The 18,370-nt window shown below is 54.8% G+C and overlaps 1 protein-coding gene across 2 annotated transcripts in view; it reads left to right on the forward strand.

The window, feature by feature from the left end:
- The window catches only part of LOC107150119 (chemokine-like protein TAFA-1), a 386,218-nt gene that overhangs the window by 295,267 nt on the left and 72,581 nt on the right, over window positions 1-18,370 (forward strand). The window contains exon 3 of one of the 2 annotated variants that reach the window (XM_048786984.1): window positions 6,169-6,306. In XM_048786984.1, coding sequence (XP_048642941.1) covers window positions 6,169-6,306 — 138 coding nt within the window. Of the gene's footprint in view, window positions 1-6,165; window positions 6,307-18,370 lie in introns of both variants that reach the window. The other variant, XM_015495072.2, reaches the window with a different exon arrangement.

The raw sequence follows: 18,370 nt of genomic DNA on the forward strand, positions 1-18,370 counted from the left end.
GGAGGTCAGGAGAAGAGCCAGCAATTCCAGTTAGGGGTCATGCTGCAAGAGAGAAGTCAGGCTCCCTAAGAGAACAGGAATCGGGGTTGAAATATACTCTATGAGGAAGAAGCTGGTCCAGCAAGCATGTGTGGACAAGATCAGTGCTGGGGACAGGCTGGCGGAACCGAGAGCCCGCTCTCCTGGTCCTCGGGGGCACATCCAAACCGTGCAGGATGCACGTCCTCATGGGAGAACTGTGAGGACTGGGGTCCTACCACAGGGAGGAGACCCCCGGAGGAGACGCGAAGGAGGCGCACAGCCCTCTCACCATTCAGGCTGACAGAGTCCCCTCCACACAGCGACTTCTGTCCCCCTGCCTCTCCTTCTTCTCCAGGAAACCCGCGGTTGGGACCATTTCTAATTGTTGGCTGTGCCTGGTCTTGGACAGGAACCCATCAGCACCAAAGAGGACTGAAGGCAGACTTCCTGCAGATGAAGAGGAGCAGACATTAGTGACTTCCCACGGGGCCCGTTCTCAACAACAGTTGACCCTGTTTGCAGCCCGGAAGGATCCCGTTGGTGGGTGTCTGCTGTTCCTCCTCATCTGGGGCAGACTCTGGCCGTGCACCAGCCTTCAGCTTTTGTCCACCCACCTGCTGGCCACCCCAGCCGCGTCCTTCCCTTCCCGTCACCACTCATCATCCGAGTCTGTCCCATTGAAGGAACAGTGCCCTTGGGACTCATCTTCCCTGCGTTGGCTCGCTTGGGCAGGGCGGGACAGTGAGGCGTGAGCCGGGAAAGCGGGATCATCACCGGGGAGCTATGGTGGGTGCTTCTCCCCCTCCGAGAGAGTCGCTGTTGTGGGGCAGTCTTGGAATCCTGCCCCACCCTTTGGGAATTCCTGATGGTGTCCGCAGAGCTCTCACAGGCTGGAAGAAGACAGTAGGGGAACTGGAGGGTGTGGAGGACGTCCTCACAGGGCATCCCCTCTCCCTGGTACATGTAGGAGACGGTGGTGAGAAACCAGGTGTCCCTGGAGACTGCAGGGCGTGTTCTAAGGGAAGGAGAACAAGGGGCACGTTACGGAGCTGCGTTTCCCACCGGAGGCTAATTTCTCACCCATACTTTACCCTCTTGTCTGGGTAGCATGGACAGAGTTCAGGCCGAGTGGTCTTTGCACCCATCCCCTGGCACTGCTTAATAGGCCACCTCCCCTGTCTTCTTTTCTGGATGTACGGGTGCTGGGCGGAATCCAGAAGAGGGCATTTTTCCAGATAATCCATAAGCAAAAAAGCGAAGCTCAATTTCCCGAGTGCTTAAATGACTCTGCTTGGAGCAGCCGGAGATCACCTTGAAGTCATTTCAACCTGGATGGAGATGGAATTTAGAAACGGATTGGCATTGGCACTGAGGAGAAGTCCAAAAGGCATTTACATGACAAATATCATTGTTATGATTTTGAAATAACCTTGGCATTTAGGCTTGAAAGTTCAGTTGACTGGGTAAGCCTTGAAATGCAAATAAAAGATTAAAAGGGACAGATTCTGGTTTCCAGAAAGACTGGCGGCAATCCTCACTTCTCCCTGGTATTGGGGCCTGTCTGGGAGCATTTCCCTTCCCAGCCCCCTGTCTGGTGGCTGGGGACACTGGCTAAGGTTTGACGGTCACATCTGTGGCGTTGAGGGATTCTTTCTCTGTGGTGGAAATAGAAACTCAGGATCTTATTTCCATAGAATTTGATCTACTTCTCACTGAGTCTTGTGTGGGCCAAAGTAAATATGGACTCTTGACAGAATTTTTTTTTTAAAAAGCCACCAAGAAATGTTTGGGGACTGCATTTTACAAGCTTGTTTTACTCTTCTCCACCAAAAACACCCTCCCTTCTCTGTTACTCTCCTATCGTTTGATTACACGAAAACCCGTGGCAGGTTTCCTGTTAATTTTTCATTCTGCCCAATGGGCCGTCCACCATCCATCACACACCTGTCACTTACTGTGAGCTTTTGGGAGGCGATAATCAGGTAAGTACAGTGGTTTTCACTTCCCTCATCAGAGGAATACCTTGAAGAGGAGATTACTACGCCGAATGTTGAAACTAAAGTGGTCCGAGGAGCCATCTCCTTCCTGCAGTGACGGCAGCTGAGCCCCCAGATGGCCCTCAGACCGCGCAGCCCAGAACCTGAGAGCCAGGCTGGGAGAGCCAGTGAGCTTCCCACCGTCAAGGTCTCAGACGCTCCCCGCATCCCCTCAAGACAAGTGGCCATGGCCGGTGGATTGAAAGACCCAATGGCTGCAGTCGCTGGCAGCTGGTCACTCGGAGAAGCAAACCTTTATGAGAAGTGGGCAGGAGGGGCCAATCAGTACTCGCAAATGGAGCACCTGGGTCCCCCGAGACCAGCCCAGACTCGGACTCCATGTTCCCAGGCAGCGGGTGTAACTGAAGCCACAGTCCGACTTGCGGAGGCCACAGGAGCCTGCTACTCGGCTGAAGCCACAGTCCGACTTGCGGAGGCCACAGGAGCCTGCTACTCGGCTGAAGCCACAGTCCGACTTGCGGAGGCCACAGGAGCCTGCTACTCGGCTGAAGCCACAGTCCGACTTGGGGAGGCCACAGGAGCCTGCTACTCAGCACAGCGTCCCCCAGCATCCTGTGCAACTGCACCATCCCTGAACCCGAGGAAGAGGAGGCTGGGTCTTGGGCTGGATGCACAGGCTCCACAAAGGTGCACCACTCGTGGATTTGCAGTCATTGAGCCCCCTGCCTTCTTTGGAGAAATGGTGGCCTGTTTGTCAGGATGGTGTGAGGGAAGACTCTGTCCATGGGGTCGGGGCCCTGGGGTCTCTTCAGACACGGTGGGTGCTTCCTACATTAAAAAGTTACTCTCCATCTCAGTAGCCCTTCTGAGAAACAGAGCGCTCCGACTCTCATGGGCTCTCGTGAGCACAGACGAAGTGGAAGGGTAGGGTGCGCCTTCTGTGCTGTAGGCCCACAGGCACAGGTGAATGGGTCCTGAATGCCGTCATTGTCACCCTTGGTGTATGGCTGTGTCGTGGCCCTCAGTCAGCACCTTGGTAGAAAGCGTGGACAGCGTCTCTAGCTTCACGTGGTCTGGAAGATCAAGTGAATGTGGGTGAGCAGTTCTTCTAAGCCTGGTGACATATATGCCAGACATAAAATGACGGGAGCCCCGTCCTTGGGGACTTTGCGTTCCAGTGGGGACCACAGATACGTCACATACTGTACTTCAAAGCCACAGGTGCTCTGGAAGGGGCGGGGGAGGGGACGGAGGTCACGCGTGGCAGCCAAGGCAGTGACTTATTTTAAGCAGAGCCATCAAGTGAGCCTCTGACAAAGTTTGAGCAAAGGCGAGGACACAGAGTGAGCCGGAGATCTGCCGGGGTGCTCTCCCAGGGACTGGGCCTGGTGCATCGTGAAGGCCGGCAAGGTGGCCAGGTCCTAGGGGGGGACAGGAAAGCAGTAGCAGTGGGGCCAGGCCCAGGGGGACGAGGGGCAGGGGGACACCAGGTTGGGTGACCATGCTAAGCAGCAGTCAGACCCCCCGGAAGGGCTCCGTCCACCAGCAATGGCTGCTCTGGCAAGACGCAGAGCCCTGAGCTGTGGATTCGGAGACTGGAGTCACAGTGTGTGACCCTGGGCAGGTCCTCATACTTCTCATGACAGCAGGGCCATGCCCTGGGAGTTGCTGAGTCATTTGTAACTAACTCAGGCAAAGGGCCCGGTGCGCTGCGCAGCACCAGTGAGCCCTTCATCCCCCGTGGACGGGGCATCCACAGAGTTGCACCAGCAGCTTGTCCACAGCAGCGCTATGAGGGACCAGCGGGTCTCCAGGGGCCGTCGGGTTATCCACAGGATGTATCTCCAGGTGGCCACTCAGGTGAGGGAGTGGCTATGGCACTGTGACTGCTCACCTGAATGTGAGTCAAATAAGACACAAGAGACATCCTGGGGTGGTCACCTGCCTGGTGCTGCCTTCAGCCACGAATGTGCCGTGGTCTTACACTAGCCGAGCGGTGGCTTTATGATTAGTGGCATTTCGTGGCCTGTAGAACTAGCCGGAGGTGGCTCTGGACGGGACAGTAGGTAGCGTGGCCGTGGCATCTGGGTTGGGTGTAGTCTGTGGCTGGCCTCGTTGCCTTCACCCCAAGCCCGTGCTGTCCTGGAGAAGGGAGGCACTGCCCGTGGTCCAGTTCCGGGCCTGCTTCCCTCCTGCTCAGCATCTAGCCACGGCCACCGTTTCTTCCCGCCGGCCACCTTGCTCTTCTCCAGGCCTCCTGCACACGGCCTCGGGTGGTGGCCCTGGGGGTAGGAGACCCGGGGAAACCTGGGCCACGCCTGGGCTCTAGTTAACTGTCGTTCCTGAACGCCACTCCCCTGCAGCAGATGCAGCTCCCGAAGCTGCGGGTGCCAGCGTCGTAACAGGACACGGCTGGAGCCTGATGTGTGACAAGTCTAAAACCTCTAAAATGGGAAGTGACTTAGTACCTAGGACAGGCGGTCGCTAAATGCTCCCCCGCCAGCACCTGGCCCGGCCCTTTCAACCTGGAACTCAGGAGACCCCCCGATTCCTGGGCAAGCAGAGGGTCTGCGTCCCGCCTGTCTGCAGAGCCACTGCTGGCCTCCTGGTGTTAACTCAGTGAATCCTCCTGTTCCTTCACTCATCCCAGCAGAGCCCCCGAGCTCCTGCCCCAGCTGGGCTGTCCGCAGCCCTGTGCACAGGTGGTCACTGGCTGGCCAGGCTGGCAGGCTGGCTGGGCGCCCTGACCCTGTGCCGGCAGAGGCTAGCCTCTGGATTCCCTGTGCCCTTGATGCCCACGCCCACAGCCCTGTGCTGCAGGCTTTATTGTCATTCCTACTTTACCGACGAGGACAAGCAGGAGACGGCTGAATCGCAAACCCCAGCAGGCTGCTCTGAAAGCTGCATCATCCCTCCATGGCGTGGGGCGGGGGGCAGGGGGCTAGTACTCCCAAAGCCAGAGACTGCACGGTCTTCCCGCTAGGCTGGAGTTTCCGTGTGGACACAACTGATATTCACTTTCTTGTGGGGACTGTCCTGGGCACTGTGCCCTCTGCTCTTCACCTACATAGGCAGCCGCACCCCACCGTGAAGACCATCCAAACGGTCTCCCAGGGTGACTGGGGGCACGTGGAGAAGCACAGCGGCAGCATGAGCTCTGTAGGGCAGGAGGGGGCTGTGTCCTAGTCTTCTCCACCCTCCTCCCCTTCCTAAGTGTGCATGTGCTCACGTCCCTATGAATGCCGATTGTGCACACGTCCCTATGAATGCCGATTGTGCACACGTCCCTGTGAATGCCGATTGTGCACACCTCCCTATGAATGCCGATTGTGCACACGTCCCTCGCGGTTTACAACAGTCATTTGTATGTAGTGGTTATTTAACAAATTGTTGCTGAGCTTCTGCCAACTGGATCCCCAAAGCTTAGGGTCCTCAGGGTCATGAACTCAGGACTCGATGTGCGAGGGTGGACTCCTGGTCTCTGGTCACCTGGTAACTCCTGAGATCTGGCTTAGCTGATCTCCTGCAGGTCACAAGACCAGCCTGGGTGCCCTCCACCGAGGCCCAGTGGCACGGCTCAGGACCTTGCAGAGGGCCACGTGCAGGTGGCCTGTGCTGGACGAGGGTGGCCTGGCAGGGCTGTGGGGGTTGAGGGCCGTCGTGGCCTGGGGCAGCGTGCTGGAGGCCCCGTAAGGCACATTCCCGTTTCTCTCGCTTGCCTTCCTCCAATCGAGGTGAGGTCTGGGTTGGGAAAAGGACTCCTGGCCGGAGACTGCTGTCAGTCCCTTGAGAGTGGGCAGGTCGCAGGAGGGAGCTGATTCTGGGCCGTTCCCGGTGCTGTATCTCTGAAGTGACAGTGGCTTGTCACTCGCAGGAGCCCAGAGAATCCTAAATGCAAGGATAGCACAGGCCCAAGCTCCCAAAATGAAACGCGCTCAGGTCGGGCAGCTCCATGGGGTTTTAGCGGCCGCTCAGCACACCCCACCCGGGACTGCGGCTCCTCCGGGGCTGTTCGCTGCACCCCGAACCCGTCTTCTCCGACACAGGCTGTTGGTGGAGAGGGAGCTCTCCTGGGATTTCCCCCGTCCCTGCTGCCACACAAGCCACAGCCTGCTCTAACCAGTGTCCCTGCTTCCTCTCTTGCCAGAAGGAGGCACCTGTGAAGTGATCGCCGCGCACAGGTGCTGCAACAAGAACCGCATCGAGGAGCGGTCGCAGACCGTCAAGTGCTCCTGCCTGCCCGGCAAGGTGGCGGGGACCACGAGGAACCGGCCCTCCTGCGTGGACGGTGAGTCCTTGGCTTGCCGCTCTCTCTGCGTGTCCCTCCAGGCGCTGGGGACACAGTAGATTTCCTGGTTGAACCAAGTGTGGGTCAGGATGATGAATCCAGGTGCCGAGTGCCAGAGTGTTGTCAGGATGCGGCCCTCGGGGGGGACTTCCAGTCTCCTGCTAGGTCCCAACGTTGTCCCCACCAATGCTCAAGTTACAGTTGGGTTGGCTCCGCGATGGTGTTGGGAGGGGACCTGCCGGAGGTGACTGAGCCGCGGAGCCTTCACCCCCAGGAGTACAGGTGGTTATAAGAGGGCGACCCCACCCCTGGTGCCCTCCTGTCCGGTCTCCACCACGTGAGGAAGCCGCAAGAAGGGCCTCTGCAGCTGCTGATGGCCCGGTCTTGGACTTCCCAGTCCAGAACTGTGAGCCAGTACATCTCTGTTCATTATAAATTACCAGCCACAGGTATTCTGTCATAGCAGGACAAAAATGAACTATATGGCTTTGGGGTTTTCAAATATCTCTATTTTTGGCTTTTTTTAAAGGAAGAACTAAAGGAATGTTTTGGGGGGTTCTGAAATCTGAGGGTCTGGCTCTTTGGGGAAATAACTTTACATTGGGGCTACATAGAATGACCATGTGGAGCAGGTCAGACAGCAGGCCTAACGTTCTTTCACGTGCGTTTAATGAGCAAGCAGGTGAGGTGCTTTGGGTACTTCCACACAGAGTTCCCTGAGTACTCAGTGCATATCTAGCTCCCTGATAAACACTTCCCCTACGCTGTTATGTTATTTAATCCCCCAGAGTCCTACAAAGCTGGGTATTGGTCATCTGTCTCTGTGTAACAAACTTCCCCAAATCTGGCGGCTTAAACCAGCAAACACAATCCCCGCGATTCGGCAGATGAAGATCCACTTCACTGGGAGGTTCTGGCCGGCTCCGCCATGTGGTTGCTGCCCAGATCCAAGGGTTGGGCTGGTGCTGAGAGGTGTTAGGATGGCTTTCCGACATGGCCACTGGCACGGGGGCCTTCCCACCGGAGCATGGTGTCCTTACAACGCAGCGGCTCGTTCCCTGGGAGCGAGGACCAGGACTGTAGCACAGAAGCACAGCGTCCCTCGGCAGCCTCACAAGCACCACCTCTTTCTTTCCGCACCTCCTCTGGCTGTGCCGGTCAGCCCTGTTCAGCGTGGGCACGGGCTGCCAGGGCCTGGGGACAGCAGGCAGGATCACTGGGTCACCTTGGAGGCTGGCTGCCGTGGGGAGATACACCTTCCCTCTGGTTTTGAACATAAAGAACTGAGGCTTGCAGGGTTCAACAGCGTGGCACTGGCCTCTGGTGGGTCATAGCTCGCCTGACTCGAGCCCAGTTTAAGGGACTCTAGTACCAGCCTTGACCACCACCCTTAAGGCAATTGAATGTGCTGCGGTCGACCAGGGAGCCCGTGGCTCGAGGGAACCTCAGGTCTCTCTCCATCGTTACCTAGCATGATTCAGAGGAGGGTCGGGACTCCGAGGAGCCCTGTGCACGGGTCACGGAGCAGGACTTAGAATCTGCATCTCTTGGCCCAGGACCCATCCTCCTTGCTCGTCAGAGGTGGGGAGGGCCACCTGTTGATTGGCAGGTGTTACACACCCTCCTCATGAATCAGGAGAGGGTCGGACACAGGTGCACACCGAAGCTGGGCCACGTGGTGCATGTGTGAAGGGGACAGAGGAACCCCGGGGAACCAGTCAGGGAAATCCCCCCGACTTGAAGGCAGGCAGCTGCCCTTGCTTTGCTCTGGGATGTGCTGTTTTGACGGGCTTGCCTCGTTCTTCGCGTGCCCGGATTCCCTTCCAGGATCTGTGTTTCTGCTGTCTTTAGAAGTAGAGGAAGGACCCGGCTTTCACTCCCTGGAACCACTCTCATCTTGCTCCAGGGCCCAAGTACATGTGACTTGGTTCCTGGGTCATAAATGCGTTTTCTGAGAAGACAGAATACCCAGGGCCAACGTGGTCAGTGTGTCCTCCTGGCCCAGTCAACCATGACCAGAAGGGTAAGCTCCAGAGGCAGGCGCAGCTGCCCATTCTGACCGTGGACTGTCGAGCCCTTTCCAAAAGGACATGGTAAGCCAGGTTTGGGAATGAGCCGTGATCCGTGCCTCTCGGTGGGGGCGGTTTCTCCCAGAAGTCCTCTGGAAATCCCTGGAGACATTTTGGGGTCTAGACATTTGCCAACTCAGGGCAGTGCTGCTAGTGTTAGTGGTAGAGGCCAGCAGTGCTCCTGAGTGTCCCACAGTGCAGGGCGTCCCTCCCACACCTCCACAGAGCTGCCCAGCCACTGTCCCTGGTGCTGAGGTGGAGAGGCATGTGCTGTGACTTGGAGCTCCTTCCATGTGGCACCCTGAGGCCTGCCAAGGCAGGAGGGTGACTGTGCCACCGTCCTGCAGGAGGAGGCTCTTGGCCCGGAAGCCAGCGAGCACCGCAGAGCGACCCTGATTCCCCGAGTTCTTTGGCCTCCAGTTCATTTCTATCTCTAATGATCTCGGAGCGGAACTGCCTTCAGGTTTTGACGCCAGGCACAGGGAGCAGTGCATTGGCCGTGCTCAGAGGGGGAAATGGCTTTGGCCCTATGTGTCTGTGAGCAGTGGCGCCAAACAGCAGTGATACTTTATTCTCAGAGCAGGTTTATTTGATTTTTGGAACTCTACACCCATTAGTGGGTTGGTTCAAGCCAGAGGACTGTAGTCTCCATCTTCCAAGCAAAACAAAGAGCACTCTTAGTCTCCTGGTAGTCGTTTACCTTTATACAGCGTCCACTCCCCAAAGGCCCTGAGCCGGCTGGCACGAGGAGCGAGTCTGCACTGCGCCATGGGCAACTTCTCTGTGGCCTGGAGCTCTATGTGCAAAATGAGTACAAAGTGTGAGTTCATAGTTTCAGTGCAGTTAAAATCACAGACCGAGGAACGAGCTTTGCGGGAGGAGGATCTCAGAGGTGCCTATCCCCCGCAGGCTGACCTTAGACAGGCACAGGTGCTTTCTGAGCTCAGGCTGATCCTCTGCAAAATGGGAGTGAGAGTCATTGTGCTTCACGAGGCTGTGGTGAGGGATAGAAAGTCACCTGCACTGTGTGCCTTGAGCAAGCCCTGGCTCCCTCAAGGGCGCACTGTGGGACTGTGTCCATGTCTTCTCTACTAACAAGTGTGACCATTATAGGAAGTTGGAAAACTGCAGACACACATGCACATGTTAAAATCGCCCATACCCTGGCCCAGAGATTTAACACTGCTCTGTAAGGTAGGGTGTGAGTGTGCCCTTCTACTCTGTGCCCACCCTCAAGGGCACCCTCACGCTGATCTAAAATGCCGCAGTGCTGTTCACCGATGGCTGGAGTCACCTAACAGACAGTCCACATTCCCCAACTTAATGCACGTTCTCCAGACAACTGTTGTGAGCAGCCACCACCGAGGAGTCACAGTGGTGAATACACCACAAGATACTGAACTGCCCCCTCTCTTGGACACCCAGTCTTACTCCCTTCTCAGTTCCCTCTGGGACAGCAGCGGCATGCTGCACACGTCCACCCTCTGTCCTCAACGTTTCCCTTTGTGCATTTCCAGTGGTCAGTCTCCCAGTGACCGCTGTCGGCATCCCTCTAAAATCACAGGTCAGTTGCCCTCGATGGCAGTTCCAAAGACAGAGGAACAGCGGTGACTCTTAAATGTCTTAATGTACTGGTTGCTTCAAGATCCGGGCTCTGAGACGAGTTTACTTAAGACAGGACAGAAATGCTGGGACACAGTTTCAGCAATGGATTCAAAAGTATAACGTCTGTTTGGAGAAAATTTTCACTCAGTGGCCTCTATTTATAAGATGGTATTCTATTACCTGATAACTGACAACCCCCAAGCACACACTCACTGAGTTAAATTATGCGATGGTCACTGATAAAGGCTTTTAAAAGCATGATGTCTGAGTCGTACACCCAGCGCTCTTCTGAAGAAATGTGTTGTTGACCTCTGATGATTACTTAATTATTCTGCATCCCAGGCAGGGTTGGCACCCTCGTCAATATCGTTGGTTGAAACCAACTAAAAACATAGTACGTGGCTTTTCAGTTACCACCAGTTAATTCTCAGAACTAAAAGTTCAAGTCAAAGATTCATAAACAAGAGCATCTGAGTTCAATACACATCTATTTATTTAAGGGAAAAATTTTCCAAGCAAATTATACATAATGAAAGTTAAATTTATAAGGGGCTTGGGAAGTTATGCACCATGGTTTTAACTGAGTTATAATGCCATAAAAGAGTGTCCATCTCAGTGTTTAAAAAAATAGTGGAGTGTGATCAATGCCAATAGTGATGATATTACTACACACAATGGCTAGCTTTTTCCCCCGGCTCACCCAGTGCCGCTCGTGCAGGTACATTAATTCTAACTTACAGTAATTACATTAATTGCACTTACATTAATTCTGCTTGATTCTAACTCCAGCCGTGTGAGGAGCATCCTCCTGTCGTTTCCACGTTGTTCCTCGGGAACCAAGGCCCAGGGAGACTGGGCGGCTGGCCTGAGTCCATGTGCTGCCCAGGAGGCCTGGGAGGTCAGCCTCCTGAGCAATCCAGGGCTCCACACAGAGCTGAGAGATAGCCGGGCCACAGAGAAAGGCCAGCCACAGGGGCACTTAGAGAATCCCCAAGGTGACATCTGCCTCGGCCCTTCTGGCACGTCCCTCTGCCTAATCTAAGGTAACACTATTCTTCCCTAGTGACCCCTGCCTTATTGTGAATTAGCATCCACACATTAGAGAAAGCGTTCAGCCTTTGGTTTTGTGGGACTGGCTTATTTTGCTTAGCATGACATTCTCCAGCTCTAACCATTTACTGGCAAAAGCCATCATTTCACTCTTCTTTAAAGCTGAGTAATATTCCGTTGAGTATATATACCACATTTTCTTTATCCATTCATCTACTGAGGGACACCTAGGTTGGTTCCATAGTCTAGCTACTGTGAATTGAGCTGATATAAACATTGAGGTGGATGCATGACTGTAGTATGCCGATTTTAACTTTTTGAAGTTTTATATTATGAAATTGCAAAACCAGATTCCTTCCAAAAGTTTTCTGGAGATTAATCCTTTGGAAAAGATGTGATCAAATTTTCTTAGCCACATAAGATCTCATTCCCCAGAGACAGCCATGGTGGGAAAAAGGTCTGAGAATTGAAGGAAATTTGAAACGAAGCGACTGTTTCCTACAGGCGTAGGTAAGCTGCCTGTAAGAAATGATACACTTAACAGCACAGTGCCCTCGTACCGTCCCTGAGACGTCCTGCAGACAGTGACTCACTCACAGTGTCTCCCAAGCATGTGTGACCAGGGGACTTTGTTCTGTTCACATCCTGCATGCCCAGTGTTCCATTAAATGAACTTGGGGCCATGGTGCTGTGTCCCCGGGACCTTCCCATCTGATACCCCCTCACCTCCTGCAGCCCCTGGGTTTCATGAGGTGGCCTTGGCCATGAGGAGTAGGCCACGCAGACTATGCTGGTGGTTGGTTTTGCTTTTAGTTCTTCTGAGCTCAACTGATAGCTCCTGTGCCCAGAGCTAAGGGCTGTCCCTGAGCCCCAGTGGCCCAATGATCCTGGTGGTAATGAGAGTTGTAATCTCTGCCATGCTCAGCTCCGTTGGAAATCCTCTGGGGGCCTTCCAGAACACACAGCTTGCAAAGGTTAAGTCCTTGTGTAACTTCACAGATACCCACCAGCTCAGTGGGTGGAGGAAACCCTCTGTTTGTCCTGGGTTTGTCACCTGTTGCCACACAGCATGAAGCCCCACTGTGATGAGTGGCTGCAGTGGGTCAGATGCCCTGACCACGTGTGTCAGAGACCACCACGGCCGGCGTGTCTCTGGTTGGAAGGAGCCCCTGGATGCTCCCTAGACAGAAGGCCGGGCTAAGGGCTTTGTCAGCCAGGGGACCCATTGTTCCTGAAAGGCTCTTCTGCGGGTGTGGCAGTACCTCCAGGCAGGAGTTTTGAGTCATATGCAAAAGTTCTTTTGAAACAGCATTTGGTCCCCACCTTGGCCCCGTAGCCTGTCCTAGCCTGTGAGGGGTCCCGTCTGTGTTTGTAAGAGGAAGGGGAGGAAGGGCGCAGAGGGATGGCCAAGCTGCCTACATTCAGGAAGGTCCATCTCCACATTGCCCCACGCGCCACCAAGAGAACAGTTTGTTTCCCTTTCTCTTCAACTTCCCCTTCCCTTTCCTTCCTCCTCCCTCCCTCCCTCCTCCNAGGATGGGTCCTGGGCCAAGAGATGCAGATTCTAAGTCCTGCTCCGTGACCCGTGCACAGGGCTCCTCGGAGTCCCGACCCTCCTCTGAATCATGCTAGGTAACGATGGAGAGAGACCTGAGGTTCCCTCGAGCCACGGGCTCCCTGGTAAAAGCCACCCTCAGACCTGTCTCTCCAGTCAGCAGAGAGCTGGGGGTTTTGAGTTGCCTGTGAATGGGGACACGGGGTCCCCAGGGACCTGGCTACTGCTTGTCCAATCTCCCTCCTGATACCTGATCCCTAAAGACAGCAGAACCCAGCTCCTGGTTGCCTGACACTTCCCTCCCACACCCAAAGCTAGTGAGCAAGGCGACTTTTTAAAGGTTGACTCCGTATGTTAAAGGTAATCTGTGTACCTGGTGTAGGCAGAAATGTGCGTGTGCGTTCCCTAATGTGATGTACACCAGAACATGACATCGCACGCCCGCCCACAATCATCTATGTACTGTCAGGGATTTTAAATACAGAGCAAGAGTCAACCCCGAGCTCTTCTCCCTGCGTCCCTTCCCCAGCCCTCTCTCATCCTCACTGCCAGAGGGAACCACATCCTCACACACCCGCCCTCCAGTCGCACACCTAAGGCTTTAGAGCTCAATATGGAGCTCTATTGGGTAGAGTGAGCTGAGCCTGTGTTTGTTAGCATAGGGAAATGTCTTAAAGAGTTCCCTGAAAGAGAAATGAAAATGACTGGGAACCACGGGAAAATGCTGCCCACCACTCCCTCGAGGACACGTGGATTAAATACTGGAACACAAGGTCTCATCCATCAAATGGGCAGAGATGGAAAGTGTGTTAATACCCGGTCTTAGGAGGGAGGAGAGGAAAATCACGCCTGAGTCGTCCTCAGTGACAAACGGCTTACAGACTCAATTAGTTAGCCACTCTGCTCTGCGTGGCTCTCCAAAGGGGGATGATGAATAGGAATCTTTCTAATGAGCCTGGATGTTTGGGGAACATAATACAAATTATGAGCATTATGACTGCCTGCCGTAACTTTATTTAGCAACAGTTCCTGAGCATTTAATTCTCCGCCTCGTCTGAAGTGTCAGGTCTGTGAACCTAGTGATCATCTAAGAAATCTAAGAACTTTCATGCCAGTTCAGTGGGGAAACTATACATGAGATTATATCTGGTACAGGTACACAGATCTCAATGCACGGAGTCCCCCATAAGTCTGTCTGGGTAGCCACTGGGGCTGTGTAGACACTTGGGAGGAGCAGAATTCTGTGCACAAGTGTCTGTCATGCTGTGGATGGTGAATTGAATTACTGAACTAAATCTCAGTATTTATTTAGAGACTCAGATATAAAACAGAAGAATTGAGCTTTATCCTGCCCCCATCCCAGACAACCCTGTGTGGGGTGTGTGTGTGTGTGTGTGTGTGTGTGTGTGTGTGACTAATACAGAGAGATATCATGGCATAGCACACCTCAGATCCTTGACACTGACCTTGTTTCCAAACTTGGTTCCACCTTAGGAGATTCACAAGTGAGGAAATTTCTGCAAAGCAGCCTTGGTGTCACAGGTTTCCATTCATGTCCCAAAAAGTTCAGACGTGTTCCAAGACTGGCCTTCCCTGATGTGAGAGCATTTTAACCTGTTCTTACTCTCTTCCCAGCAAGGGGGAAATGCTGTTCTACATCTAAGGAGTCGGCTCTGCACCCTGTAGCTGGGCTGCAGCCTGGTAAGGAAGATCTCAGGTCCTCTATCATTAATATTATTAATATGCTGTCCCTATGGTAACAGCAAGGCCGTGATCCTTCCACACCACCAGGAGAATCAGTAGCCTGTCCCTCCACAACAGCCTGGAAGCTATGGAGGACATCGCCGTGTTTCTACATGGAAGCTGCTGAGGACTTACCTGAGGAAGCAGTGAAGCCCTGTCCCCTCCTGGGACCTGGGCAGAATTCTATGCAGGTGAATGATTCTTGGAGAAATCGATGCTGTGTTCCTCCATCTTCTCAAGCTCCTTTAATTTCTGAGGGCCCTCTCCCAGCCTGACCAAGACACGAATTACCCTCTAACCAGAGAGCCAAGGTTCACATATTTGGTGTTCAAGTTCCAGAGCTATTCAGAGACTCAGATACAGAACAGAAGAATCGAGCTGTTCCTGCCTCCATCCCAGGCGACTGTGAGCTGAGTGCAGGAGGAGAGACCCCGGAGGGCAGAGGGGCCGTGCTGCTCTGGGGGAGGCCTTTGCCTAGAGACCTGCCTCTCCAGCGACGGCCAAGAGAAGTGTCCACCTGAGAGCCCTTGGCTGCCCTCCACAGGAGCTGCCCTCCACAGTGCAGAAGCCTGTGGTCCAGCAGGGCAGGGCTTGAGACCCTCTTAGCTGGGCACCTGGAGGTGACCCCATGAGGTGGGAGGTGGGACCTGGGCACCCACAGGTGGAATAGCCACAGGAAGGGGATCTGATGCTCCACCTCAGAGGACCAGAGGGATGGGGGTCTCCAGCTGACCAAGACTTCAGTGGAACACTCTCAGCCCACCTACTCACCCCTACAATGGAGAGGAAGTCCAGGAGAATCTGGCCCTTGTTGGTGTTTTCGTCATTGTGTTGTGGACGATATTCAAACGCATTGGGTCATCCATCTGGTCCTCTGAGGTGGAGCATCAGATTCCCTTCCTGCGGTCATCCCATCCTGAGGTCAGCGGATGAAACCAGGCCAGACCTCTGAGAACACCGGTCTGTATCACACGCCTTTGTTCACACTCCCTATGCCTCCGAGTCCTCTGGGTCCCTCCTCCCCGATCCCCAGAGGCCATGATCTAGACTCTCGTCTTGAACTCCAGGAAGGGTCCAGGACCCCTTCTGTACCCCAGCCGACTCTCCCCAGCTGACCCAGAGCACCAGGCCCCAGCCCTCAGGACCCTCCTCAGGTCCTGAGCATTCTGCATGACGTTTCTCACAACCTGCTGCACAGTATCATGATCTTGGTCAACTTGCCACCTCCACCTCTGGACTCTGGACTCATTCAGCAGTCGTTCTTGAGCGCCGACTGTGTGCAAGGAATCAGGCCAGACTTTGGCACATAAGGGTGCCCCAAGACCACCCCCCAGTCCCCTGCAGCCTGTGGTCCAGCAGGGCAGGGTTGATCTGGTCACGCCTAGCAGTGGACAAGTAATGTAGTCCACTGTGGAGGAAGAGGACTTGGTCCTTGAAGACATGTAGGAGCCGGGGCTGCGGAGACTTCTGTGGGCAAGTGACTCGAGGTGAGCCATGCAGCCCAGGTCAGGGTGGCCAGTGGACCCTCCAGGCCCAGAAAGCTGCGTGGGCAAAAGCCTTGGGTTTTAAGTAAGATCTTAAGGGACAGTCACTGTGGACCAAAGCTGAAGGACAACAAGATCACCAGGAAGAAGAGACAGACCAACAGTGAAGAGGGCGGCAGCTGGGCGAGTCCCCAGCTCTAGAGCTGCCCTTAAAACAGGTGTCCATCCAGCTTCTCAGGAGCGTGCACAGAGGAGTCTGCAGTGCCAGGCTCAGAGCGGGTCCCCCTGGCGCCTTGTGATGAGGAGACAAAAATCTCCTCCGGCTGCCTGACGGCACATTTCCGAACCTCTGAACTAATAGTTAAGACCAGGCTACAGCCAAGCGAGCAGTGCTGCCCGAGGTGGCTGCAGTCCACAGGCAGGTATCACGTGGACACCACGAACTCTTCTCTCCTGACCCCTCGCCCGCTGCAGTTCCTCACAAACACGCCCAGGGAAAGCCAGACAGCTTGTGTGGACCTTGACACCGCTGCCTCTGAGTTCTACCCGCCACCTCAGGCAGTTACCTCTGGGGGCCACTGCCACCAGGGTGGGACTCCTCACCCGAACCTGCAGGTGGCGTGTCTAAGTGCAGGCTGGTCCACCCGGGTCCCTCCTGATCATAGGTGTCTTCTCCAACTCCTTTCTATGGCTTTATGAATCCACAAGGTCATGTGGTCCCCCAAGTCTGAGCCAAGTTTCCAATGTCACCTGCATCAGAGGATGCCTGAAGCCCCTCCAGGAGGCTGCCGTCTGTGAAATCCTGACAGGTGCGCAGACAGGAAATGATGGAGAGACCGTCCTGCCCCAGTAGCCCCGTCCTGCCCCCTTAATGCCCCAAGCACGTGTGTCTGAGGAATGTGGCAAGGACCCCCTTGTGCAGCGTAGAGGGTCTCCACTGTGCGTCACACCCCCACGGAGAAATGGTGATCACCCCAGGAACCAGGCCACGTTGAGCCTCAACTACGTGTCGGCCCCTGCTGAAAACCTTGGTGGCACCGTGACACTTGGTGTTTATCACCACACAGGACACAAGTCGTAGGATTCTTGTTCCCATTTCACTGAGGAGGCATCGGGCTGGAAACGAGACAGGGACTTTGGTCAACATCACACAGCTACCAGGTGGCAGAACCAGGGTCCACCCTAGCGACCTGAGACTGGTATCTGCGTGCCATGTAGGAAGGCTCTCGTCCCCAAACAGACCAATGGAAACTCCGTGGTGACGGAGAATTCCCGCAGCGTGGGCACGCAGCCCCGGACTTCACCTCTAGTTCTGCCACTGGGGAGTCCGGTGCCCTTCTGCACGTTATTCTGCAGTGCAGTCTCCTGTCTGACCAGAGTGCCACGTTGAAGAGGCACGAGGCCGTTAATGAGGTTCTGCTTCTCTACAGACTTGGCTGGATAGATGTTCTCTGATTTTCCTACCATTGGGAAGTTGAAGACCTGGTACTCTTTGGGCCCGTCAAAAGGCAGGTGTCTTTGAACTCCACAGAGGTGGTGACACTCTCTGTCAACAAAACCAAACGGGCGGTGACCTCTAGAATTTCTGCAACCCAGAATCGATGCCCTTTCAGTGTTCCTGGCGGGTGGCTTCTGAATCGCTGGTGGGGGCTGAGTTCTTTCACAGCCATTAAAGGAGCCTTCTTAGGCTCCTCCCTCCTATCCAGTGCAGCCTCTTCTAGCTGCGATCCTGTTCCAAGCCGGAGGAGACAGTACGCGTTCTCTTGGCTGTACCTAGAGAAACCGAGTAGAGTCAGTTTCTGCGGTGGACCCTTCAGCTCTGCTCTGAGGTGCCTGTCTTAAAGCCCATCCCCAGGAGCTTCGCTGCACAGGCAAAGAAGTCCTCCAGAGGCGTTTTCCACCCTCGACTGTCCCTAATGTCCTAGGTGGGGAGCAAAACGCTTAGCAGGATGAGCTTCTGCAGACCCTTCCTCCAAAGGTGGAAGGGTTTGGTGACTGTTCAGAGAGGACAACTCCAAACCATCTCTGCTGGCCTCTGGCTGGCTGACAGAGTCTCCATGTACATTTCAGAGGTCATACTCTGGGTCTGAAACTTGCCATTCTGGAGGATCTTGTCTTGCAGGACGTGTGGGGTTCAGGAGAGACATGTCTGATATCACCTCTGGTCTAAACCCCAAGTGATAACCTGAAAGGCTCAAAAAGGCCCAGATCAGAAGATTCATTCCAAAAAAAATGCCCACTCATCCTCTTTAATGCTGAGCCTCAGAGACAGGGTGACCAAGAGGACGTGGTCCCCGCCTCAGTGGAGACGAGGCCCAGCAGGGCCCCGGGAGCTTTCCAAACTGTGATGTGTGCTGTGACGGGGAGGCGCCCCGCGTGCCCTGTGAGCAGAGGAGAGGGCGTGACACCCTCGGGAGGAGGGCCGCAGATGGCTTCCCAGCCGGTGAGCTTCCGCACTGAGGCTGGGTGACCGCTGGGGAAGAGGGGACGGAATCACAGGGCAGAGTGACCAGCATGAGCAGCCGTGCCACCCACAGGAGGGAGCAGGGTGGATCCGC

The sequence above is a fragment of the Marmota marmota genome, unplaced genomic scaffold (assembly GCF_001458135.2).
Source record: "Marmota marmota marmota unplaced genomic scaffold, marMar, whole genome shotgun sequence".
Lineage (NCBI taxonomy): Eukaryota > Metazoa > Chordata > Mammalia > Rodentia > Sciuridae > Marmota > Marmota marmota.